The sequence below is a fragment of the Lepisosteus platostomus genome, chromosome 7, assembly GCF_059453375.1.
Source record: "Lepisosteus platostomus isolate fLepPlt1 chromosome 7, fLepPlt1.hap1, whole genome shotgun sequence".
Classification (NCBI taxonomy): domain Eukaryota; kingdom Metazoa; phylum Chordata; class Actinopteri; order Semionotiformes; family Lepisosteidae; genus Lepisosteus; species Lepisosteus platostomus.
The window spans coordinates 37,849,976-37,877,643 of NC_142617.1; the positions used below are offsets into that span (position 1 = coordinate 37,849,976).

The 27,668-nt window shown below is 41.0% G+C and overlaps 1 protein-coding gene across 2 annotated transcripts; it reads left to right on the forward strand.

Annotated features, from left to right (window-relative positions):
• The first annotated feature begins 554 nt into the window (after positions 1-554).
• lrig2 (leucine-rich repeats and immunoglobulin-like domains 2) lies at positions 555-27,653 on the forward strand. Of its 2 annotated transcripts, none has more exons than XM_088640159.1 (18): positions 555-1,188; positions 3,969-4,043; positions 5,910-6,044; positions 7,228-7,371; positions 7,622-7,765; positions 8,527-8,670; positions 9,974-10,117; positions 11,637-11,717; positions 12,636-12,707; positions 13,319-13,387; positions 14,993-15,156; positions 16,120-16,440; positions 17,833-18,114; positions 18,306-18,752; positions 21,633-21,785; positions 22,691-22,834; positions 23,532-23,816; positions 24,593-27,653. In XM_088640159.1, exons 1-18 carry the CDS (start codon positions 989-991, stop codon positions 24,838-24,840), a joined length of 3,252 nt encoding a protein of 1,083 aa, XP_088496285.1. In that variant the 5' UTR covers positions 555-988; the 3' UTR covers positions 24,841-27,653. The 2 variants fall into 2 exon arrangements, with proteins under 2 accessions (XP_088496285.1, XP_088496286.1); XM_088640160.1 differs by having other exon boundaries at positions 22,694-22,834.
• Positions 27,654-27,668: the final 15 nt, after the last annotated feature.

Consider the following 27,668-nt stretch of genomic DNA (forward strand, 5'->3'; position numbering starts at 1 on the left):
AAATTTATTTTACAATATACATCTCACAATCAGTACACACTCTTTAACAAACAACACAATCTCTACTACATTACAGAAAGTTCACTTTTCTTTTATACCGTGTTTATTAGAAGGCTTCTGTATTCTGAGAATAGCTGTTTAGCTGGTGTTTGATTTGGAGGAATAGTGAAGATTAGAGCTATAGATTACTAGAATGGATTAAACCACAACTCAACTATATTGCATATTTAGCACTTCACATTGTTTTCATCATAGTGCAGCCTAAAGTCGCCATTGGTATGGAACTTTATTTTGTTTTTCATCTATGGTAAGAATATCTAATATTTTGGCATTTAGTCTGACGTTCAAAGATAGAATATATTTTCCAGCGGGTGGTGCCTACTTCTTGATTAACAACTACAGGAACAAATCGGAAACACGTATAGTTTTATGAGGGCTCTTCGAACGGCGTATTCCTTAAAATTGAACCAATGGAAAACAGGGAATATCTAGATTGACGTGTAGGATGGCCAATAACCGAACAGTAAACAGCCTCCATGAGGCGGGTCTTTTGTTACCGAAGTATCCCGTGTCATTGAAGCGAGGCGCTTTGTTTTTCTTGCTAAAAAAAGGTCGCGAAAAACAAAATATACCATTTGCATTTTTATTAATCTTTTTGTACCTTCTATGGGTAAGGTGTCGCTTTGTGAGGGAAACTGAGTTCCGAGGACCGAGCGATTCTCAATCTTCGGATTTTGTTGCAGTTCCATATTTTTCTAGTTCTTGGGAGCAGCCGAGATTGGAAGGCGGAAGGGAATTCGCAAGGAAGGTGAAAAAAAAGGAACTGAAACTCACATCGTTTTGGGATGCTTCTGGAGGGATTAAAAAGCCGCAGACGGATTTAAAATGGCACGCCAATGTTTCCGATGTAATGCAAACGTGGGTGGTTTGCTGTAGACAGAAAAGTACATATTTAGAAAAAACATTCTGAAATAGTTGCGAACTATTGATGGTGTTGGGATCCAAAATGGCGGCGGGGTGGCCCATCCCCCCGGCGCTGCTCCTGTGGGTTTTGGGTTCCGTGGGTATGGACCCTTGCCCTTCCGCTTGCTCTTGCACCGGACAGATCGGTTCTCCCGGACTGCTGGACTGCAGCCGAAAGAGACTGACCGCAGCCCCTCTGGACCCGCCTGCCTGGGTATCGCATGTGTAAGTGTGATCAATGCCTGGTCGTAGTGTGTCCGCTGGACTCCTCGAACAGTTTATCGCAGTAGGCTTCGGCACGGGTTGGTTAGGAATGGACACTGGCTTCCTGGGCTCGTATATGCCATTCTATTATCAAGAAGTTTCTATCTAATTCTTACGTTTTCGAAGTGACTCTATGCCGTGCGGGTTGGGTTGCAGCGCTAAAGTTGCCTATCCGGGGACCAACACGGGGGGTTTTCCACCCTGTCCGGTGTGAAGACCCCTGTTGCTGAAAATCTCCCGATCGGCACTATCAGAGGACAGAAAATCAAATTGAAGTGTGCGATTAGTTAACACGGTGCCTACGTTAATTATTACACATATACTGAACTGCAGGCCCGCCGAGTCACCATCAGCACCATAGGAACTGAAACAAGATTGGGAGAATTGTGAGAATGATTTATTGTCTTTCTGGGGAGTTCTTGGAGGGCTCTCCAGGGGTTTGCTCCGATCTGGTCCTAGCCTGAAACATCCCTATTTAAAGTTATAACACACAGCTGTGTGTTTGGTTAAAACAGCCTTGACACTTAGCTATATTGCATTTAATCTCAAGAAAACATGTTCTGCCCAGAAAAATCCGTGATTGTTTAAGTGGTCATCAATGTTGTGCCGATTTGGAGTCTTCCCTTTAGTGCAATATGGTGCCAAAAAGGCCAGTTTGTGGTTTAGAAAGCTAGTCAGCCTCTGTGCGAGTGATATTGGAAACCTTAAGTCAATTATTTGTCCTTCCTTGCTATGAGCTATTACAATCCGACACTGAATGATTCAGGACTGTACTTTGGGGTTTCTCTCTTTTGTTTTATTGGGGGGCTGGCGTTAGTTTTGCGTGGTTCAGTATCTGGAAATATTTTCAGCAGCGCAGGACTTGTTGCCTGCCCAATTCGTTCATTCCTGAGCAAGTACATCGCTCCTCCCAGGCGTGTTTCCAACTGGAACGAAATTTTCACTTCATGGAAAAGTTGGACTTTATGATAACCGCCCTAATAAAAAGCACGATTATCCCCACACTGAGGTGTAATGTATTCTTTAAAAAGCCATGAGAGGCCTACGTGACGAAATGAAGAAACTCTGAAATAAGTATGTTTATAATTTAAGCGTCTCTCCAGAGTTACACGGCATTAAAAAAAAAAAGATGAAAGCATTTGAATTATGTGGCGGCTTTTTAGAGGTTTTACTGAAATTCTGTGACTGGTCAATAAGAAGTACGCTCCAAAGACATTACAATAGAAATGGATGACCCCCTGAAACAGAAATATGGCTTTGGATATTAATGTATCTATTAACACCTTAGCCTACTCATTGGGGACTATATTTCAAACTTTATAATGATTAGAAATGGATTAGAAACAAATATATGAAACAATTTTAAACTGTGAAGAAAAACATCCAAACTAAGTCAACATTGTTCCTCCAAAGGAACATAAGACTTTGCAATTTGAAGTATAAGCATTTATATACTACAAATGTAACAATATCTGTATACAATTAAGTTGAAACAGGTAGATATATTGGTACATATGTAGTTGTTGCTGATGCTGACTGCATTTAGGTCTTTCAAGTGCCAGAAACAAACAAAATGTCCACTTTTTCTGCTTATCAATCCCACCATTTGTCTGTATTCTGTACTATGTGTGTTCTCGTAGTGTCTGAAGTCCTCTTGGAAGGAACCAGTAGGTATCCATTCAGTTCTCCATGTTTAGTAGCTCAGTCCCTCGTGCTTTGTCATGAAACTCCAGCCATGTGTGCCCACATGCTTTCAATCCTGGGAAATGCTGTAGATTAAAACTGCCGCAGAGAGAGGGGTGATCAGTGTTTCTGGTTGGAGATGGATCAGTAAGCTCATCTGATCATGTCTCAGAACCGCGCTGTAGCGTTTTTTCCAACAGGAAAGGCTGTACCTTGGAAGAAGAATTTTATTAAATCCCTCATGCTCCAAGGTCCTGTCTTCCACAGTGTAGTGGAAAATAAATGCTGGTGATGGATTCACCTCACTTGAAGGTGTCGGTGTGCTTTATACCTTATCACTTCATTTTCCCCACAGCGAGGAAGCTGCCAATGTTGTGAGCTCGGCCGAGTTGCTCTGCACATCTGAATTATTTAGGCGTTGACAGCTCTGACGGACTACATTAGTGGCACCCCTTGTGTCACGTGCTATTTGAAAGGTTGAATAATTCATGTTAATGTGAAACTATATACTGTACTTCTGAGACGCAGCGGGTGCGAGGTCAGCACTCTCTTCCAGAAATTGTCAGAATATCAATGGAAACTGTCACGTATCAATGGTTGTGTGCCACCCAGTCAGTCTTGCTTCTCTTTTTTTTTTATCCATCCATCATCTGTAGCCTCTGCATCCTGTGGCTGACAGGGGTGAGGAGGATGTTATCTCAGCTGACACAGTGTAAGGCAGAGCTACACCCTGGATGAGAAATCGGTCCATTGCAGGGAACATGCATCCAACACAAAGGGACAATTTTAGAGACACTGGCTAACCTGGCCAACACGTCTTTGGACCGTAGGAAGAAGCTGGGTGACTTGGAGTCCACTATAGAGAGAAAATGCGAATTTCAGACTGAGGGTACCCCAGTCTGAAATTGAAGCTGGAGATCAAGAGCTGTTAAGCACCAGTGCTAGTCACTACCTTGTGCCTGTCTTTCTGTTTTATTTTAAAATGCTGTTCCAACGGTACTTAGTTGAATATGTGTAGCAATTATTTTTTTTAAAAAGACTTTTGTTTTCATTTTCAGCAACGTGAACTACAATGAACTGACAGCAATTCCTTTCATGGGAGAAGTGACTTCTAACATCACGGCTCTATCCCTGTAAGATGTTTTTGATGTATGATGCCTGGAAAAATCAAGTTGAAATACCACATTTGGGATTAATTGCACAATAGAAAGATCTGTAGTTTTTTTCACCCCAAATTAGTTTTCTATACATGTGTGTATAAACCATGGAACTTCATTAAAAACACACTCACACTCTGTTGGGGATAAATGTCATGCTTAACAGCAGCTAATAAAATGTAGCATGACAGTAGCTGTATGTTTAGCAGTTTACTTGTCCTTTGACAAAGGGAAAACAGTTACATTTCATAGAAAGTTTCCATGTCACTCTCTCTAAGCACTAAAAGTTAAATATGAATATTTTAAGGGTCTTTAAGCAGAGACTTTATACCTTAATGTAAGATGACTACAATATTTTACAGTGCTTACATATACAGTGCCTTGCAAAAGGTTTCAGCTCCCAGCACATTTCTCATGTGAATTGCAGTCATTACACTTCATTTGTAGAATCCATACAGTGTCATCTAAACTGATAAAGAAAAAGTGGAAAATCAGTCCTGTAGTTGCATAAATATTCAGCCCTTTTTCTGTGGCCACCTTAAATCATTTCAAATGCAAAAGATTAGTTAGTAATGGTCTGTGTGTAATCAAGTATTCTGAATTTGGAGTTTGTGTGACATTAGATCAGAGTGAAAAGCATCTATCCGAAAGTTCCTTTACTTGTATTTTGAACTTCAAGCCACAACTCGCATGGTAATATGATAAATGAAACAGGGAGATCAAGGAGCTTTTGAAACAAGAGTCAGAGATGAAGTGGTATTGGGGTTAAACAAGAAAAGTCACTGATTTGTAAGAAGTGGAATGCGAATGGAATGGGCAGCCCAGATCAGGCCACCCTTCCAGACTGAGCAAGCAGGAATTGTGAGAGATGCTACTGTGAAGCCAACATAACTTTGTTGTTGAAATATTTGCAAAATTGTATGTCTGAGATGGGATGCAGTGTTCATACATATATATAATTGAGTGCCGAGAAAGTGGAAAACCTGTCTTAAGACAGCCAGAATCTAAAACTGGGTTGAAAATTAATATTTCAGCAGGACAATGCCTTAAGACACAAGGCCAAGGCCACTTTTTCTGACACAAAAATAATTCAATTTCCTTCTGTAACTGATGAATTAGGCAAAAATTGCACCATCCCATTGTACAGAGCTGGTGGAGACGTATTCAAAAAGACGTGGCAGTATTAACTACCAAAGGTGGTTCCACTAAATACTGACCTAGGAGACTGACTACTAAAGCAAACACTCAGCCTTCTTCATAAGTAACAAAGTTCAGTTTAGTAGTTAATTTTGAAAAAGAGTTCATTAAAAAAAGATGTACATTACCTGCAATTCATCCAAATATTGAATTATTGGTAGGGAATATAAATGTTTGCCAGGCACTGTGGATATGTAATAATGCACGTACCTTGGTTTGTGTAAAACAGAAGTGTATTTTGTTTCATTTTAGGGTAAGGATAGTTATTACTGGCTCATTTTCCTGTTCCTATTGGGAACATATATTTCTGTTAATAATCGTTAAGACTACATTTACACGCTACATAATAGTTACACACTGCTGGATAGTATACTTTGTAATAGCCCATGCATCCATAATTTACATCTACATTGCTTCACTGCATGACTGCACAAACCACACAAAATATCACAGCTGTCAGTAAGAGAAATAGCAAACTGTTTAGCATGTCACTTAAAGCTTATGTGGATTTTATTATTACTTCTAGCCTGTAGGGCACTGTTACAGGTTTGAACCCTGATTACTCCAGTTGAGTTTTAAATCTTGCCTTCTTTCTCATCAGAGCTGATAAGTACCGCTGTGCTTTTCCCTATGCTGTTTTAACAGGGTTCATAACCGAATCACTGACATGGTTACAGAGCAGCTCCAGCCCTATGTGTCTCTGGAGTCTTTAGATCTCAGCTCCAATGCTGTCTCGGAGATCAAAGCAGGCTCCTTCCCTCCGATGCAGCTAAAGTATCTGTAAGTTTTTTTTTTATTTTAACTTCCTCATGTTGCCTTTTATGACACAAATACTGAATTTGATGGGGCGCATCTGTGAGATTTTTTCTCGGAAAGCTCTCTCATGACACGATAAGGATGCATGTGAACCAATGAAAGTGATCGCATGTTTGATCATTAGTTGTTGTGTGACAAAATTTTAAGTTTAGGCTATGCAGCATGTGTAACAAAGAAATACAAAAAATAAGACACGATTTTATATTAATTTTCTGTTAAGTAGATCAACATTTGCAGAAGTATTTTGTATAAGTTAAAAGATCCAAAAGTTACAAGAGACAATGCAGAAATGAAAAAAATGACTCTTTCCCATTGAAGCAGAGTTTTGGGTGGTAAGATGGGATTTATTTGGATGGTGGAAAAGTGGAGCAAAATGTGATCACAAAGTCATCATCTGTATTTCTTTGTGTTCCAACTAAAATGTCTGACACCCAAGCAGTTACACTGCAGTGGAAGGCTCGTGTTAACAAGGGAGTGCCTTTGAATGGAGCCAGCCACCTAAAAATACCTTGCTCTGAGACTTTGTGCCCCTTTAAACCACATAAAGAAACAACAGCTAACAAATTCATTTTAAAATTAACCCTTAAACCTAAGTGAAAGTGGAATGCTGAAGGGTGATGTACATGGAATTTCGTTCTGCATCTATAAAGTTGTACAGTTGCAGTCAGGCAAGACAACTTGGCATTGCTGGTCCATGTAGTTTTATAAATAGTTTAGCAGTCAGATGTTTTCTAAATGTACTGAAGTCTGATTTCACACCAGCAAACAGTAGCAAAGCTTGCAGGTGAATTCTGTGAGTTTGGAAAGAGTGTGCTAGCCCCTTTGTATGCTGGTTCATACTATAGTTCTGCAGATCCCTTTAAATCTTTCAGGGATGAGGCTCCTGAGCTCATATTTACTGTGGCCTGATTTAACTGTACCCATCACAATCTTTAGTAGCTGATGGTGGTTTTCACTGGGTAGAAATGATGATTTTGACCACCTGAAAAGCTACCTCATAAGGCTTTGCCATTTGGTGGATCGAAGCTCTACTTTAATCTGGGTTTCGGCTCAATTTCAGTAGGCGGAATACGTATTCTTGGCACTTGCTGTGTGTGGAAGTGTTTGGTGGTCACCATTTTGTCGCCTTCTGGCATTTCTGTTTCAGGAACCTGAGCAACAATAAAATCAGTACGCTGGAACCCGGGTGCTTCGACAACATCTCCAACTCATTAGTAGTTCTAAAACTGAACCGCAACAGAATAACATTTCTCCCACACAAAATCTTCCGACTGCCTCAGCTACAGTACTTGTAAGTAGTTTGTTTCTTATGAATTTATAAAAAGAATCACCAGAAATCATTTGATTATGAGGAGTGGTTGCTGATATTAAAACAAATCTATCCTTGTTGTGAGTCCTAGTGAACCTGTTCCTGTACTCTTAATAGGTTTTTTTAAAGATACTAATCAAAACAGTTGTGGAAATGTAAATGTGTTTTTCCAGCTCTTTGACACTGTTCTGCATCCTATTTAAAAACATTTTGTTCTGTTGTGTGCTTTCAGAGAGCTAAAGCGGAATAAGATTAAAGTGGTGGACAGTCTCACATTCCAAGGGCTGGACTCCCTCAAGTCACTGAAGATTCAGCGCAATGGCATCACTAAGCTCATGGATGGTGCTTTCTTTGGATTGAACAACATGGAAGAACTGTGAGTTTTAATGTCGGCTGTGATCTGCATTGCAGAGAACTGGTGAAAAGCCTGTGATATGTTTGATTCAGAGGTTAAACACCTCAGGAGATTTGGTAAATATATGATGCTTTATTCAAAAAGTTGTATTGCGGAAACTGCACTGTGCAGTAAGGAAGCTAAGTTGTTCACGTAGACGTGGGGACGATTGGAGACATGTCTCCAGGACCAGTAACAGTGTCCAGAAGACACATCACTGGTATCCACCAGATGACAGTACGATCTGAAATGATGTGCTCTCTCGTTGTCTGTGGCAGTGTGTTTCGATAGTCCCGTTTGTGTGTGATTTAGATGTCTTTGCTTTTTTTGTGTGCACTTTTCACATTGTCATTGTTTGAGTAGGCCAGCAAGCTTTAAGGCCGCAATCTGTATTTATACAGTACCTTGCAAAAGTCTGGAATTCACCCCCTGAATTGCTGAATTGCAAATGATATACACACCTGTTTTAAAGTTTGTATTTTTGTCAAAACATGAATGCTCATTCTGGGGGAACAGTGAAATGTATAAAAAGGCTGCAAAGCAAAACCAGTCTCAATGCATGCAGCGTGTATGTGGCTTGTATGGTTATTTTATAGAACTTAAATGGTTTTGGTATGTAAGAATTAACAGTCCTATTTAATTTACCACCATAGTGGAGAATATACACCATTTCCACTTGACCTATTCTTCAGACTGCCCAGAGCTGGTCTGTTTCAATCTCTCTGTGACTTCCCCACCCCCAGGGAGCTGGAGCACAATAACCTGACGGAAGTGAATAAAGGCTGGCTGTACGGGCTGAGAATGCTGCGGGTGCTGCGCGTTAGCCAGAACGCCATTCGTGAAATCAGGCCGGATGCCTGGGAGTTCTGCCAGAGGCTCGAGGAGCTGTGAGTGCTCTTTTCCATTAGATTCCACAGGAGAGCGTGCGTGAAGTGCCGCCATTTTATTTTGCTCTGCCTTGGTTGGTTTGGAATGGGTTTTCCTGGCTCGAGCCCAGTGAAAGGTGGGGAAGGGGACAGGCAGGACACGAAATACAGTGTTCGCGCTCCATGATGCTAAATCTTAAGCAGTCATGATTAGCCCGGCCACTGCGCTGTGCTGGAGTATGTCGGTTAGCAGCCTCCTTTAATTTTGATACTCATTATTTTCGGGTGGGAGCTGCCGGTGGCACGGTGGGTAGGATTGGTGCCTTGCAGAACTGGGGCCTTGGGTTCAGTTCTGGACTTGGTGTGCTATGTGTGTGGAGCTTGTATGTTCTTCCCGTGTTTGTGTGAGCGTGACTTTTCTCCAGGTGCTCCGGGTTCCTCCCATAGTCCAAAAACATACTGGTAGGTAAATTGGCTCTGGTGTGTATGTCTGTGTGTGCCCCTGTGATCTGTTGCTTGCTGGGATAGGCTCTGTCTTCCCCTCGACCCTGAATTGGAAGAAGAGGTTAGAAGATGGATGCGTTATTTTCTGGTTCTTCATTTCGTAAATTGGGGCCACTTTGATTTTTGTATAAAATGTGAATGAATTGTAGTACAATAATGGGGGAAAAAAAACAGATACCCGTGCTAGCCTAGTAAAATACATAAGTATAAAGTATAAAGTATAAAATACATAATACATAAGTATAATTCATTTCTTAGGAGTAAATGTTTTGTGTTTTTATAATTGTTTAATAATTTTGTTCAGTGTTGGCTTATGTGGTAACTTTTCCAACCACTGGAAATTATTCATTGCACAAAGGAATTGGGCTTGTGCTTAGTGTTTTTATTTGCTTAATAGAAGTACTTTTTTTGTTTGCATCGGTGAACGTTGAATTCCCTGCCTTTTTAAGGTATAAAAGAAAGCAATAAAAAAATAATTTGACATTCCTCTTTTTGCTGTGGGCAAAGTTCCACCGGTGTTAAAAATGGATTAAGATAGGAATTTGCCCATGCAAGAAAATTCGGAAAATCTTGAGCCAGATTATAACCGCCACATTCCTTCAGTTCCTCTTCCAGATACTTATTAAATGTAGGTCAGTATCATTAGATGTAAACTGTGTTTTGGAGGCCAGGTTTTATGTGAGGTTGTCGCTGTTTAAAAACAAAGGTGGATTTGTTTAATTGACCTTTTCTTGTAATCGGTGTGTGTTTCATTGTGTAGTAATGTGTATTTTGGTGCTGGAACGTTGCTGTATGTCCATCCTCCTCTTCCTATTTGTAGGGATTTATCCCATAACCATCTGTCTCGCTTGGAGGAGACGGCATTTTCTGGGCTCAGTTTGCTGGAGACCCTGAATCTGGCGGAGAACTTGGTCAGTCACCTGGGAGAAGGGGTCTTCAGTGGCCTGTCCAGCTTGCGCACTCTGTAAGTGGCCTTTTGTTGTCTGATAGGCTCTGTATCCCTCCCCATGATAAACGCTGCATATTGTGGCTGTACTTTTCAAGAATGACTATATCCATATGCATTTGCTTCTGTTCTCTGTCCTTGCATGAGACGTGCGAATGTTCTGCCTTTATTCTTCATTCAGACAGACCTCTATATTTAAAATTTGTCCCATTAATGGTGGTGATTTCTCTCATCTTCAGGAATCCTCTGCAGTAAAGTGAACTTGCTAATTATGTTTGCTATGTTGAATGTTAATGTATTTTGAACTGTGGAATCTATGGACAAAGGAGTCTTGTGTGATAAGCTCTAAATTTGTTATCATTCTAAATACAATGAAAGAGCACAAAGTTTACAAACAGATAACAGGAGGACTGGATAACTGCAGCTGTGTTTATTATCTGGACATCTTGACTACAAATGCCTTTATTGTTGAAACAGGCGATTATTGGGATTCAACCAGGCAGTCAAGTTCTATTAACCTAATGCAACCTTTTAATGAAATAATTAAAAGTAATCTCGTTTGGATTTGAAAAAGCATGAAGCAGGACAAGAGCAGATTAATTAGGGGGTTTTGTTCAGTTCCCGGAGGGCGTCAGACAGCTGACAGAGGGAACCATTCAGTTCAGGGTCACTGAGTGTTCTCGGACTGCGGGGCTGGGCGAGGGAACAAGGCAGCCGCGTTCTGGCCCAGCCAGGCGTGAGAGAGAAGCAGTGAGCAGCCCAGCGAGCTGGAACAGGGCTTCATCTGCGCAAATGTAGGCCTATTTAGAGGTCGCCTATAGTTAAAACGTAAAAATATTCATTGCTTAATTATATTTTATTGACTTGCAATATGAACTCTTATTCCTGTGTTTTATTACACCGGCAATGATGAAATCTTTTATGAGTGAAAACATTTTTTAAGGAATTATCCTAAATGGTCATATCTTATAGGGATGCACTGATATGGAATTTCTAGGCCGATAACGATAACCGATAATTAACAGCTTGTCGTGGCCGATACAGATACCGATAACAGATAATTCTACTTTTTTGCATTTTAAAACAATTAGTGGTATTGAAACTCTTTACTTTTTCCTCCTCACTGAACTTCGGCTGAACATTTGTTGCAAGTTGCAATTCTGTTGTCCTCTGCTGAAATGGTGAAAATGTTCCACACCGCCAACATTTCACTCTGCAGCAACCGTACTGTACCCAGTCTAGTGCGTCAGTGCGTGCACATATAAAAACAACTAGTTGTGCAAACAAAAATAGGACGCCGCATTATCGGATGTAATTGACTGTAATTCCAATATCGGAACGATAATAAATACATTTTCCTATTTATTAGAGAATAATATATCGGCACCCCTAAAATTTTAGACACTTCCTGAGTGTTCATTGGTTGTTCCTTATTTTTATGGGGAAAAAATGCTTACGTCTTTTTCTTATTTCTTTGCTTGTGGCTTTAAGGTTGAATTTCTACAGTTTCTGAAGTGTTTGTTTTGCTTCATCTCAGAGACCTACGGAATAACGAGATCTCGTGGGCTATTGAAGATTCTGTTGGAATATTCGTTGGGATGAAAAAGTTAAATACAATGTATGTATATTCTCTTGGTTTTCCAATCAATCATGCTGTTAATATCAATTAGAGTAGGACTGTAGACTGTAGGAACAACTGTATTACATGTTAATGTTCCTTATAGACTATTATGATTGTTTAATTGGCGTTACTTGTTTATTATATTAACCTTCTTAATCCTGCCTGGTCAAGAGTGTTCAAGCCAGTGGAGGAGTTTCAAGTGGCTTTGCAAGCAAAAGAGTCTCTTCGGTCTGTAGGATAGCCCCTGTTGTCCCGACTTTAATGTTGTAATACAGGTTGTCATTAGCCCACTGTTACCAGGGTCCTCCAGACAGTGGTGAACAGTTGGCCAAACCACTCCCCTGTTATAGAAGTTGAGTACAAGTTTTTCTCGGGGAAGTGCAGTTAGACTTTTCTATCCCAGTATTGATGCATAGCCGAGTTGCATTAACACCTGTGGGTGTAAATATCAACTTAATAAAAAATAGACCGTTGGTTGGAGCATATGGTGGACTTTGAATCTCAATGTGATAATGCAACAGCAGATTCTGGGGGTTCCTGCAAGAGCACTAGTATCTTCTGGCTGCTGTGTTTCTCCATTTTCCTGTCTCCGTTCCAGAGGCAGTTTTGTATACGGTGTGTGTAAACGTGCCTTGAAAGGCAACTACGTGTACGTTTTTTCTTCTCATCAGTTTGAATGTAATGATGTGACTGGGGTTGAAAATTTAATTCCAGCTCCAATCAAGTAAAAAAAGAGGAGAAACTAATCTAAGTACCAATTTTTAGTATTAATATTAGTAGCAGTACATTCAATCTGTTCACTATTGAGGAGATTTGAGTCTCAGTGCTTCAAGTTCTAATTGAGTTTGGTGACCTGCCTGCTCTGTGGGCCATTTGCCTTGTCTACAAAGTGTAATGAGAGTATTGTTTTTCCAGAGTGCTGCAGAGGAACAAAATTAAATCCATCACGAAGAAAGCCTTTGATGGCCTAGAGGCTTTGGAACATATGTGAGTGTGTCTAGCTTTACACCTTTCTTGCCTTTCTTGAGACTGCATATGAAAAGAAATGTATTAATCTTGCTAAAATAAGATTACTTTATTGGCCATATACAATTTCTTGTATTAGGAATTTTTCTTTTGGCATACTCCAACTTGTTCTCCATGAGACACACAGACAGGGAGAGAAGCTGAGGGTCAGAGCGCAGGGTCAGCCGTTTATACGGAGCCCCTGGAGCAGTTGGGGTGAAGGGCCTTGCTCAGAGGCCCAACGGTGTAGGATTCCTATGCCGGCCGCAGAATACGAACCGGAATCCTTCCAGACAGATTCTTAGCCACAGAGCCACCGCATTATCTGCTTCCACAAGTTTTTTATGTAATTTAACGCTCTTAAATTATCAGTGTTGAGTCTACCTGGAAAAATTCACGAATGTTCAGCAGTAAACTGCCATTTTAAGGAATGTTCAGTTTTAAATCATTATTGTTACACAAGAATAGCTTGTGTTAAAATACTCCTCCGTGTCTAGGTTTGTATGAAGAAAATGTTCAGTCCTGTCATGTCTTCAGATTTGTTTTATCATAAGGTGTGATAAAAATGCAAATTTCTTTTTGTTTTGGAACAGTGACTTAAGTAAAAACAGCATCATGTCGATTCACCCTGAAGCATTTTCCCACCTGAGACTTAAAGAGCTGTAAGTAAAGAAAACTGATTAGTGTAACAGCCTGCAGAGCAGAGGATGACAGATTCCCTAGTGTCACAGCCAGTAAAAGCACTTGCGTGAGCCTCAGTTTGAGACTTGCAGTCTAGACATCACTGCTTTGTGGACAGGCCATTGTCCAGGTGTGACAGGGTTATCTGAACACCTGGCACATATTTTATCTCTGTGTTGATTTATCTCTGTGGTTGTGTGGGATGGAGATAGCCAGGGTATCCATGATCCACTGTACAGCAGCAGTCCTTCCTCAGGTCATGAGAGCCACTTCCTCTCTTCCTGCATTTGAAGCAGACTCTCCTGTGGGCACTGTGGGATGTGCACACTCATGAAGAATGACAAGTGCCTGTTTCAGAGGAAAGTGCACAATCAAAACGAAAACGTTACCTACATTATACCTGAAATGTCTGAGAAACATGAGAAATACCACAGCTTTTCTGGGAAAGTTTTTAAATAAATACGATTAATTGGTTAGCTAACTTGAGCTTGTAAAATACATCTTAACTGGGAGATACTGAAATCTATTCCCTTTGGAAAGTTATAGCTAGGATTTATCCTTGGTGACTTATACTGTATACTGATACAATGTCACCTTTCTCAGCATTGCTTTTTTTTCTTTAATTGTTCACTTAATGTTCCTAAAAGTAAGATGCACAAAACCCAAGAGTTAACATTTTAGTTTTGATCTCTTTTCTATTTAACATGACACTAAAAAAACACAATCCTCATTCTCAGTGTGACAATTTTTTAGTATAGAAAGAAAAATGGAGAAATTACAGTGGCAGCACATTAAATTACTGTCCTTTAGTCAGGTCACAACCAGTTAGCATGTCAGCCTGAAACTTAGAAGTGAACGTCTACTAGATTTACTTTACAGAACCCCTGTAATTACTGTAACCAAGAGTGGAAGCACACAAGGCACCTTGAATTAAACCTCCATATTTGCATGATTCATATTTTGAAGTATTTAAAGATATAATGTAGTTACAGACATAAATATTATTACTCCATAATACCAAGTGGTATTCACTAATGTCTTAAATGTATTGCATTTTTTCTTAAACTATACTTAAAGTAATACCTCATCTGAGAAATTGTGCAGTGATTGTGCATGACTTACACCTGCAAAAATCACTTCATACTTTGTGCATGCAGTAGAAATCAGGAGTTATAGGAAGAAGCTTTAAACTGTATGGCTTTTAGTCTCTGAGCTTGTTTCAAGTGCATTTCAGATGCCGATGGTTTTGTGGCCAAGTTTACACAGGCCTGTCCATTTTGCTGTCATTGAAGTAAGAGCTAGATTTATTAATAATGACAGTTTGCATACCTTCTGTCATTTGCAGTTATTCATTCTTCTACAATTTGGCTAATAGTGTTGCTTCTAAATTAAAAATAAACATTTGCCGTAGGTTTCATAGCTTTCATCAGTGGCACTGCCCAGAGCTGCACACCAGTCCCCAGATGAATGTTTAATAGTAGTTAAGCTTGCAGCAGTGTCTGAATGTTCATGAGGCAGTATGTCAGAAATGGAAAATGAAATGCCTGGCAAAGGATTTCTGGACACTTCCTGTTTGTCTTTCCCAGGCTGCTGAACACAAGCAGCTTGCTGTGTGACTGCCAGCTGAAGTGGTTCGGACAGTGGCTGATTGACAGCGGGTTCCAGCAGTCTGCAACGGCCGTCTGTGCCCACCCTGCCAGCCTGGCAGGCAGGAGTGTGCTCACTGTGAATCTGGAGGACTTCGTCTGTGGTGAGTGTGTCACATGTCTGTTCTCAGTCAAGCCAGCAAAGTGCTAACTCCAGTCACTCTCCTTTGCCACACACACACTGAGCCTTGCCTTCTGGCTGAGACGAGAACTTTTTGTGCATCGCCTGGGGCTGTTGATCTCAACTCTAGTCCTGGAACACCCCTGTGGTTTCTGATTTTTGTACCAACTGAGCTCTTAAATCGGTTCCTTTAATTGTTCTTTTTGTTTAATTAGACCTTTTCAATGGATTTTCTGTAATGGTTTTGTTATTAAAAGAAATGCAGCAAATTAACTCTATTGTTTCTCTCCTGTAAAGTGATACTTGCCCCCTAGATAGTTGCTTGTAAAAAGCAGATAACTCCTGTGTTGTGCAGAGGTCGCATTACTTGTGGGGCATCCCGAGTGGCTCAGCTGTTAAAGGCACTCACCTGTGCAGAAGATGGGCTTTATGACCCAGGAGTCATGGGTTCAATATGGAATTATGTCACTAGAAACCAGAAATTAGTTCAGGGATGACATTAATTAGGAACTTGCTGAGTCTTCTTATCCTGCTGTGATTAAATAGAGATTATAATAGAGCCTGGGTGATTAAGAGAACACAAGCGGAAATGACATGAGTGAACTTTTAAAACCAAAACCAGGAGTTATTTGTTTACCCAAAGGGTTATGGGAGTATGGAACAGGCTACTCAGCCATGCTGTTTTGTGCTGATACCCTAACATCTCTCCGGAAATGGCTGAATGAGATTGTTGGGCCCTTGAAGTGCTAACTACCCAGCAGGCCAGATGTGCTGAGTGGTTTCCTCTTGTTTGTAAGCTTTATGCACTTGAGAGCTCAGCTGGGATGTAAACCAGAAGAGAGGGGGGTTCTCCAGGACCAGGGCTGAGAACCACTGACCTAAGCCAGTGTGGCGACGGGCTGCGGCAATGGCCTAGCAACTGTTATCCTGCGCCTCTCTCCTCCAGATGATTTTCCCAAGCCCCAGATCACGGCGCACCCCGAGACCTCGGTGGTCCTGCGGGGGTCCAACGTGACGCTGAGCTGCACGGCGGCCAGCAGCAGCGACTCGCCCATGGCCACGGCCTGGAGGAAGGACGGGGAGGTGCTGTACGACGCCGAGGTGCAGAACTTCGCCAGGTACAGGGAGCAGGAGGGAGACGTGGTGGAGTACACCACCGTGCTCCACCTCGTCGGCGTCAACTTCACCGACGAGGGGCGCTACCAGTGCGTCGTCACCAACCACTTCGGCTCCAACTACTCCAACCGGGCCAAGCTCACTGTCAACGGTGAGGGTTCTTGGCTTTGCTTTTCTTTGCCTTTTAGTTTTGAAGCCTCACCAGCCTCTCTCCCCTCTGTCAGTTATTGTTTTTGCTGACACCCTGAAACTGCAGGTAGAGGACGGAAGTAAATAAATAAAGTATCCTTTTCTGTGTCAGAAAATAAAACAGGTAACGTCACTGGAATTAAATGACCACTACATTTCCCCCATTCATAAGCTTTTAATTTTGGTTGTGCAGTATTGCTGGATTTGTTTCCCCTTCTTGGGATGTTTTTGACTGTTGAAAAGCCTGTTTAGGAAAATTAGCATAATCTGTTTGGAAAAAAATACTCATTGAAGTAGTTTTGATGCCTATTAATCTGTTCTCAGTTGTATCTTTTCAGACGTGATGCAGGCTTTCTGTAAATGTAGCAGTGCTGCATCTGAGAAACTGTAGAGTAATTGTGTACCACTGACACCTGCAATAATTAATTACCTTGAACATTTTACTAGTGATACTTAGAACTCATTAATTTTATAGGAAGGAGCTTTGTTCCACAGTAAATAGCAAAACATATATCTTGCGCTATGTGGTGTGAACAGGTTGTGATTTAATGCGTTTGCTCTAGGTGTTTTCTCTAATGCAACAGTTGCTCGAGTATTAGGGGTGGAGTTGAAGAAGTTTTCTCCTGTACAGCAGGCCCGTTTCACTTAAAATATCAGGCTCTTGTCTTCTGCTCAGTAAAGATTTAATCAAAATCGCAATATCCTGACTGCTGGAGAATCACTTTCTTGATTTGTAAAGCACCATTCCAAGAAGCTGAGCTGTCTAGAGGGTATGGCGAACTGGGTGGAGCTGTGGAGTGCTGTGAATTTTCAAAGAAGGCACACAAATTCCTCAGTTATGTCGATATATATGGAGTACTAAACCCTTGCATTTAGCGCTTGTCTTAATGTGTATCTTAAAACATTTACAAGGCAAGTCAAAAACTATCTAGGGACACTATCACATATACAGTAATAAAAAGTCTGAGCATTTGTTTATCTTAGCTAAATCTAAATTTTAGCCCTTTTTTTCCCAGTTTTATACTACCAGTTACCCCATTGCACAGCTACATAGTTAATGATCAGTGATTTTTCTGCTACATTTTTTATTTAAAGCGATTATAAAAAAATAAGCCTAATTATAATTTGTCTAAGTCATAACTGTATCCTACTAAAAAAAACCTTAACTGCATTGTTGGGCTATTTTGTTCTGCTTTTTGATTCTTCTTGCCATTACTAAGTGCAGTTGTGTTTCTAATGCAGTATGCACATACTGTCTGTGTATTGTTGTTAATGCCGCTGTTTTATTAATTGTGTCATGGAGAGGGACGATGGAGGTGGGTGATAACGGTGCCTGTAACCCCTCCCCCCGCAGAGCTGCCCTCCTTCCTGAAGACGCCGATGGACCTGACGATCCGCACGGGCGCGATGGTCCGCCTGGAGTGCGCTGCCGACGGGCACCCCTCCCCCCAGATCTCCTGGCAGAAGGACGGCGGCACGGACTTCCCTGCCGCGCGGGAGCGCCGCATGCACGTCATGCCTGACGACGACATCTTCTTCATCGCCAACGTCAAGACGGAGGACATGGGCGTGTACAGCTGCACAGCGCAGAACGCGGCTGGGAGCCTGTCTGCTAACGCCACCCTCACGGTGCTGGGTGAGTGTGGAGGTGCCTCATGCCAAGCACACCCTCGTCGGTCCGTCCGTCAGAGGTGCTGTCCAATGAGAACAGCTTGCACCCTTTAGGACCCTGCTATGAAGGAACTACTTTAGGGATAATTAAAACATACAGATGCTTTTACATTTCCTTGGAAATTAACTGTGTTTCTTGGGGTGGTGTAATTGTAGAAACCCCCTCTTTTGTGAGACCCCTGGAGGACCGGACAGTGGCCCGAGGAGAGACGGCCGTCCTGCAGTGCATAGCTGGCGGCAGCCCCGCCCCTCGGCTGAACTGGACCAAGGACGACGGCCCGCTCATCGTTACCGAGCGCCACTTCTTCGCCGCCGCCAATCAGCTGCTGATCATCGTGGACGCCGGCCCCAGCGACGCGGGGAAGTATACCTGCATCATGTCCAACACACTGGGCACCGAGCGCGGCCACATCTACCTCAGCGTGGTGCCCTCCCCAAACTGCGACACGGCGGGGGCTGGCGGGTACGACGACGACGGCTGGACCACAGTGGGCATCGTCATCATCGTGGTGGTGTGCTGCGTGGTGGGCACCTCGCTGGTGTGGGTCATTGTCATCTACCACATGAGGAAGAGGAGCGAGGACTACAGCATCAGCAACACAGGTCAGTGAGCAGTGAAGGTCAGAAATAAACCAAAGGCACTGTGGCAAGTCATCTGGTTGTGCTGCATCTCGGTGGACTTGCTGTTGCAGCGTATTGCAGGGTATGAAATTTGCCCATTCACCACTGCATCTTCACTTTAAATAACTCTCTCCGTATTGCCGTTTCCAAAACAATCTCTTAAAATGTTTGATCCTGACAGGTGTCAGTTAAAACACAAACAGTCTTTCTAAAATGTGTTAATTGCCAGATAACAGCTGCTGCTCTTTTAATGAGTTTCATGCCATTCACTTTTTCAACGGAGAAATGTCAGTAACAGTGAATACACGATTGTGCTATTTCCACAGTTTGCTGATTGGGTCAGACAGAAAGTGTTCTTTATTTTCATTACACATCATGCATTTGCCACAATTTATGACAAATTGTATCAGTAATTGCTTTTTATGTAGTAAATTGGTATTTTTGATGCTACCATATAAACTGTGTAGTGTCACCTTACAATAACACCTGGAAAACGTCTCCCACAATAACACTATGTTTTGGAAATTATATTGTATCGTTTTTACAATCTATAGATTGTATAGATAGGTCATGTTGCACTCGATCAACATGGTTTATGTTGCTTTTCCACTTCTTACAGGCCCACTGATAGCTTCTTCACTTCTCTCAATTTTATGATTTGTTGATTAATTTACATCAAACAACCAGCAGCACCATTACTTGGTGCTTCACGTAACTTATCAAGCTCTTTATTTTTTCTTCTAAGTTTATCAAGGCTCTAGAGTCTTATGCAACACAGGACTCTTTGTCCTTTCTCATACAATTAGGAGATATTTTGATTAATTTATTATTTATCTAAGACTATTACATTTATTTAGGAAATCACTAACGCATCTTTGCAAAGTCCAGTAACAATAACCATCAAAGCAATGTATTAATGCACACTAATATGCCCAGAATGCTTTAAAAATGAGAGAAATTGCGGACACGTCTTGCGCCAGCATGCATCACAGCTCCTGTATGCTTCTCGAACTCGCGGACTCAAAACCCGGGGTCGCAGAAGGTAAAAAAGGATACAGGAAGTTCTGCGCAGATTCTCACAACCTTGTTAGGTAAAATCAGGTATAGAAAGAGATTATTGTATTGTTGTCTGCAATAAGTTAGTGTGTAGCACCAGTTGTAATACAGTTTTAATTATGGTAATTTATCATCTCAGAAAATTTAGAAAAGGCAAAAAACATTAGAATTATACAGAATAGTTAATATGTGTAGAAGAGTTTAAATATGATTTCTAAGTGGCTCAACTGGCCGAACCCTATGATCCAGACGTTGTGGGTTTGAGCCTGGTCGCTAGCCGGCTGTGACCGAGAATCCTCCAAACAGCGGAGAGCAATCGGCTGACCTCGTGCGTCATGGTGACCCAGCAACCCCTTGACATTCTGGGCACTTGCAGCGGAGCTGGCGAGTGAGGCGCCTCCCCGCCAGTCAGAGCTGATTCATGCCAGGGGCCCTGTAGTCAAGTGTAAAGAGACACGTGGCTCAGAGGTGACAAGTTCGGAGAAAACTACACTACGGTATCCTCACCCAGGTGTAGTTTCAGAGTTTGTAGCCTGAGATGTGAACAATGTTGCCTGTGTAAAATTGGATTGTCTTCTAACAGATGATCATTGGTGATTCTAAATCGAATCTACCTAAGCAAAAGTACTTATTGACCTGCAAGATCTAATATGGGATCATGGAGCAGGAGAACAGAAAACAGAATCCCTGTGTTCTGATTCACTTTTTCCACAACTGAAAGAAGGTCACAGTTCAAAGTGAAGCACACATAAGGTGATTTAGGTGTTGTAAGGAGTCAACAGTTCTTTGAAGGAGTCAGGAGCCAAAGCATTCAAACTGTTAAAAAGGTGAACAGCAATGTTTTGAATTTTATTCTGAAATAAAATGAACAGAGAACTAAGGCAGGGAATCTAAATCAGCAGAGATGCTCCTACATTTTAATTATAAGCTGAGTTCTGAACATATTGTAATTTAAGAACCTCTCGGCTAGCATTAGAAACATTGGCTAACATCTGCGTTACAATAATCAAGCCTTGGAAAATGAAATGCATGCATTAGCTTCTCTGCATCAGATTGAGTGAGATGAACAGGTACGAGCAGTGTTCTGAAGATGGGGAAAAAAGAGTTACGCAACCTGAATCAAAGTTCAGATCCAAGATTGCTGACCTGAGGAGCTGGTCTCATTTCAGAATCAGCCATAATCAAAGATCGAAACATGAGCAAAGCTGATAAGGCATGCCAATCAGCATGACATTAAGTGTCAGATTTCAGATATAATTTGATTGAAATTTTACCATATTTAGATACCATATGTTATTTTTATATGCATGCACATTGTAAAATGTGAGAAACAGACGTGATTTAATTAGATTTGTTAGATTAGTTTGTTGCTGGCATTGGTTCTGAGCCACTGATTGGGGAAAAAAAGCATATGCTGGAAGATGGTTTTAAAGGCAAAGTGAAGAATAATACATTATTAACTCTCAGCCTGCTTTGCTTATTCTTTAGTCTTCCATTGAAATGATCTTAAGGAACCAGAAACGAATGTAATTTATTTTATGTGTGACTTTCTTTGCAACACTAGATTAGTACCAGGCAGTTTTCCATATCCAACTCAAGACATTTCAAAGGTTTTTCTGCAATGTGATAAATGAATAGAAATAAGTTTTATATTAAACTTGGCAGTGATTTCTATTCCCCCTATGTAAGGAAATGCAGTCAAATGCTTTGTTACTGCATGAAAGGAATATTAGAAACCAGTTTAAGAGTGAATTTGCAAGAAGAAAGCCTACTGTGCTAAGGATCGCTGCATTGTTTTTTTCCCAGACGAGATGAACTTGCCTGCTGACATTCCCAGCTACCTCTCCTCCCAAGGCACCCTGTCTGAACCGCAGGAGGGCTACAGCAGCTCTGAAGCTGGAAGTCATCAGCAGCTGATGCCTCCCTTGTCAAACGGATATGTGCACAAAGGAACAGACGGTACCCTCAGCTTTTATGCCTAAATTGTAGTGTAGTGCCAGGTCCTGTGGTAGGACTCCCCCATGTGAAAAACTATTTCCCCGTGCACTGAATTTCCATTTATTTAACAGATGCAGTACATACAGTAATTGCAGTGTAAATGATGAAGTTTCACAGCAACTATGCAGCACTGTAACTATGAGTAGCTGAAGATGAAAAGGCTAATGTTACATTGTCGTCTTCTGAAATAAGACATGCATTATAAAAAAATTATACAGAATAAGTAATAAAACAGACCAAGAGCAAAATACTCATCATAATCACAGATTAGAAATTATAAAAATTAAATGGTGGCATTACAGAAATGCACGTATACTACTCATCAATCAGTGCAGTGCTGATGACAGATTGCAGGTGTCTGGCTACACGGGGAACTGGAATTACAACTGCAGTCTAAAAGGATAGATTCTGAGGAGGTACCGAAAGGCGATACCTAATATTTTTACTATATTATACATATTTTGCAAACAGCATGCAAATAATTAAGAAAACAAATGAGAAAAGTATTCCATTAAAAAACAGAATTGATTGCTTTGAGACTTTTTAACAGGGCCTTATAGCCTGGTATACGAAATATTATTAGATTGAGAAATTGAAATTCCAGGAAAATGCGAAAAAATGAAAGGGTTATATTTCATATGCGATTACCTTGCTTGTGGTTAACGGCTGATTGCACTCGGCTTGACACATGCAATAAAGTGCAATTTCCGAGACGGAGAGTTGCGTGACTTTTCGTAAATTAATTCTGCAGGTACTGGTGATCAACTTTGCAGGGTTCTGCCTGAGGGGATAAAGGAACTGGCCTGCGCTTAATGAACAGTCTTCCTTTTTCCCTGTGGCCTTGAGCTGATGAGTGTTGTGTTTAGCAGGCGTGTGCTACATGGACTCGGGGAGTGAGGTGGAGACGGACATCAACGCCCTGCTGCAGAACAGAGTGGGCTCTCTCTTCACCGGGAGGAGTACCTTCCACCCTGGAGAGCCCAGGGAGGGCCTGGCAGGGGCACCCACAGGTGGGGGCTGCACTTTGCAGAGTTGTCTGCAATTGAAGCTTATTAGAGGGCTTCCTTTGTGTGTTATGCTGCTTTCCATTTTCTTTACAAGCACTTGCCTTTGATTGCTTACACTGTGCATGAAACTACAGCCATGTAGCCACATCCTATACTGGGAGATCCTTCTGAACAGTGTTTCCTCAAGTGTTGGGATCTTCCCAGCTTTGCCGCTTGTACTGTGGGTGAAACTTGTTACCAGTACTATGTTTGGTCAGCTTCTTGGAAGTGAAATGGAAAAGTACCTTTCTGTTGTAATTGTTGTGCGAAATAACATTAATGCGCAAAGTAAGATCTAAACTAAATATTTTCGGAAGGTTTAGTCTGGTATTAATGTTTAAAGGGTGCTGAACCATATTTGTTTGCAACTTATATAGAGAAAGTGTGTCTTTGTTTTGCTAAATATATCTGTTTATATAAGGTGTTAAATCCCCAATGTAATTAATCCTGAAACCTGGAAATAATTAACAGAAATGTAGAAATAACCGTCAGGTTATTTTAACAATGAAATGAAAAAGGGGAAGATTATTGCTTGCAGACTGATTTAAACAGGAGATCACTTTTTCTGCAGAACATTTCCCATTTGACTACTTGCAATGTCAACAAGGACCCATTAAGGTTTTACTTGCCAACATATAACTGTATCTTCATCTTCACACAGGAGGCACTGGGCCTTTAGTCATCTGCTCTGACTGCTATGACAATGCCAACATCTACTCTCGGACCCGTGAGTACTGTCCCTATGCCTACCTGGCTGAAGATGACCCTCTGGATAAGACCCTGTCCAACATCATGGTGCAGCTTCCCAAAGACCCGTATCCCAGGCATGCTCAGCATGAGGACACAGCACTGGAGAGCCTCATCAGCCACCCCGACACCTCCGTGTTTGTCACCAGCCATGACAAGAGACACAGCATCAAGAACCCGCCCCAGCTCCATGCCAGTGGTCAGTCTCTGTGTTTGTAACTCTCTTCACTGTCTTGCTCTCATTGTTCCCCAGTTAAAATCAAGTTAACTCTAGGATAGCTGGGTCCACATGGAAATATTCCTGCCTCTCCGTCCCCAGATGATCACTTTTATCTCACCCTCCTTATTCATCAGTATATCAGAAAATGGTGAGGTAGCTAGAAATGTTCTGAATCCGAGGCTTGTAGGATGTGGTCACGGTAAGTGGGAGATGTTGCAGGTATTATTTTTGAGTTCATTACCAAAAGGCTGGCTTCACATACACACATGCCTCCAGAAAGAACAGGGACCGATGTGGGATACTTCTCTCTGGGTGTTTTAAACCAGAATTCAATGTCTAACATGTTGCTTGCATGTCGAACTCCGCTTGACATGTCAGACGTCTGACGCAGAGTCACAATGCCGTTCAGTTCCATTTGTATAGTAGTAGCCTCTTTTTTTCAAATTACAGATCTGTCTGTTGCTGTCCTCTATGCAGATTGGGAGTTTTGCAGTATGTAGCTCTGATGAGCAGTAAACAAGTAGATTTTGTTTCAGAAGTAGCAAATAAGAAGTTATGTTTAAGGTTTTTCAAATAAATAGCACAAGATATCTTGGGGGGCGGGGCGGTGGCTCTGTGGCTAAGGATCTGCACCTTAAGATTCTGAGGGATTGTTTAAGAAAAAACACTATTTGATTCTGCTCAACTAATATCCTTTTGTCTTGGCTGTGTTAAGATGTAGAATTGTCTGTAATCCCGGTTCTGTTGGTCTCCAGACACCCAGCCAAGGCCTTACTGGGGACTGAGTGAAGACGCATCTCTCCTGCCTCGTGTAGATTTGCCACAGCAGTCGGTCACCGTGCAGGACAATCCCAGAGGACAGCGGGAGAGCAGGGACAAAGAGGGGGTGGGCGTGACGAAGAGCCCCTCCACAGACCCCACGGACCACATCCCACACTCACAGGAGCACAGTACTGCCTCCCACAGGACTCCTAACATACAGGAATACAAGGCCACTACCTAGAGCACGGGGATCTCCAGCACGCAGAACATTTGTTACGTCTTTTTTTTTTGCCTTTTTACCCACTACCTCGAAAGAGACATTAATATCTGCCAAAAATGCCTATGTGTATGTTTACATTTCAGATATGAGCTTTGTCTATTGTTGTGCTCTTATTTGTTCATTTCTAACAGCACTCCCAAGACTGACTAGGATCAGTGAGTGCATTCTGCATCGTCTGTTCTCTTTGCAGGAGGTGTGCACTGCGATGAATGTACATGGGCACTCCAGGTGTAAAAGCTAATGTTATTTATTCAAGACCCAAACAGTGAACCTGCTTCTCACACTCCTTGGACACCGGAAATTGCATGAATGTGGAAGATCCTGCTTTGCTTTTGTTTTCATGCTGTTACTTAAAGAGAAAAAGCATTAATTTTCTTGAGCTGTAGGTAGTAATTACTATGGGACCACTAATTGTGAAAGCATAAACTACCACCAGATGCCAGTTTAGCAGAAACCAAAGCTTGCTTCTTTTCAGATCTTCGACAGTCTTGGTATCTTGCATTTTTTTATTGCATGCAAACAGCATTCCATTCTGGATTCCTTTTCACTTCACTGGCTAACTCCCTGCTGCAAATTACTGCCCCAGAGCAGATATAGTCTCATCATTTTTTTTCCTGTTTCGCTTATTCCAAGTGTTAATTGTACTGTAAATACTTTTTCTACCATGTTAAATACACATTGTACAGTTACTGTAGTATTCAGTGTTTTTAAGAGAATTCAAAGAAAATGGTGTATTGCACATTTACTAACTGTTGTTATATCAGCCATTATAAATGAGCTTTCCTAAGACAAAGGCAGGACCTTAACAAGTAGTCGTGGAATTGTTCTTCGAGAAGGTGTTTGCTTGGTCACATCAAAGTGAATTGTTCTGAAAACTTAGGTCAGAAAGTTAACAGATTAAAAAGCCAACTATTTTCTGCAGCTCACTCCTGTATTGGCTGATAAAGGAGTGAAAATCTTTGCCCAAACCTCTCTCTTTTTGGCAAGCCTTTTGTTTTTTGCTTCAGGGTATTCATGGTTTATTTGTCTCCAAAAAGAGCTGCCTGATGCAAATGTTTTCTAACACCGAAGCAATTATTTGGTTTTGTCTTTCACTTGGGAATATGACCTGTTGTGAGTCTGGGGTACTGAATTTGGTATACCATACTGCAGTGTGTAAGGCTGTGCTATGAAAACCATTCCATTGTTTTCAATTTAAAGGATCCAGTTTAAAGTACTGGTGTGAAATATTTTCGGATTGATCTCAAAGATGTCCACGTTGGAGACGATAGTTAGGAAACAGAAGTATTTGATTATTTTATATTTATTCCATTATGTTGGATGAATTCTTTGTAACCGTTTTTTTCTATCCATATAAGAGCTTGAAAACCATATTTGTGAGGTGCTAGCTCATGTAATCATTGGGAATTTAAGTGAATCAGGCTTGTATTCCATTAAGTAATATGAATTTGCACTTTTTTAATGGGGGGAAGAAAGCCCTTTATTTTTTTTTAAACTCCTGACACATTGAAACTGTGATCAAGCTATGATTTGACACAATTCCTTAAAGCACCTGCAGTTTTTCTAAGTTTTGAAAGTGGTTGGTTAAGTAAAATAACTGTTTTTTAAAGACATGAAATCATAAAGAATTGGACCTTTCCTATTTTACAAACCTTTCGAAACCATGTGAGAATGAAATGGTGTAAAGATTATTTAGTCACTGTTCTTTTTGAAAGCGGTGGACATTATTCATATTTTGGAAGTATGTATAGATTCAGTTAAATATCTCTCTAACAGTTTCTGTTTTAAATCTGCCATTTCATTCTTCTAGATTTTGGGTCATTTTGCAGTTTTATCCTTGAAAGATTTTGTTCCATTTCTCAGTGCTAAGTGAGGCACTGAGTGAAAACCTCATAATAGTTTTTATAGCATGTTGGTTGGAGACCTCAATTTTCCATTCATGCGGTACACAAATTAACCTAATGCAAAGTTAGCTGAAATTGCACATTGAAATTGCACACATTTGGCCTTAAATGTTTTCCCTTTTATTGTATAAAGATTACAGTAGACTGTATATTAATATTATGGTACTTAGATCAATTTGCCTTCTATGTATTGTGTACCAAACAATTGTCATTGCTATTTCATGAAACCTTGTGGGATGCTGATCATATTTAACAGATTTTAAGGTGTCGTTTTCTAAAGCTGCTTTTCCACAGCTCAGTCCTATAAAAGGCATTGAACAATAGCAGTGCTGTGGCATTCGGCTTCTTCTGTGTTTAATTTACATCCTCTCCTGAACTGCATTTGCAAGAGAATTAGATCCTGCACTTTTGTCATACAGCAGTAGCTGTAACTTGTAAGGGATTCATTAGGGGACCTGCCTTGTTTTGAGACTCTAAACATAGAGATTATAGGTATTGGTCTTCGAAATACTGTGCCTTTTTGATCCTTCTCATTATAGATCATTTAAGCCATCTTCAAAAGACCATAAAAGCATCTCAAGGACAAGCATTTTGTAAATTACACACGGAGAGAAATCTAAAAGGCCGATGACACTTCTTATCTTCTTACTCTTATTATTCTCCTCTGTTGATTGCATTTATACCAAAGTTTATGCTTTGTTTTGGCAATATTCATAAACTGCTGCCTGTAGCTGTAATGTTTCAATTTCCTTTGTAAAATGTATTTTTAAAAGTCAATTAAGTGTACATTATGTAAAGCATGTGTAAAGTACATTGTTTCTTGAGCTGTATCTTGTCCATGGAACAATAAATAACAAATATCATTACTGATTATTCAGCATGGGC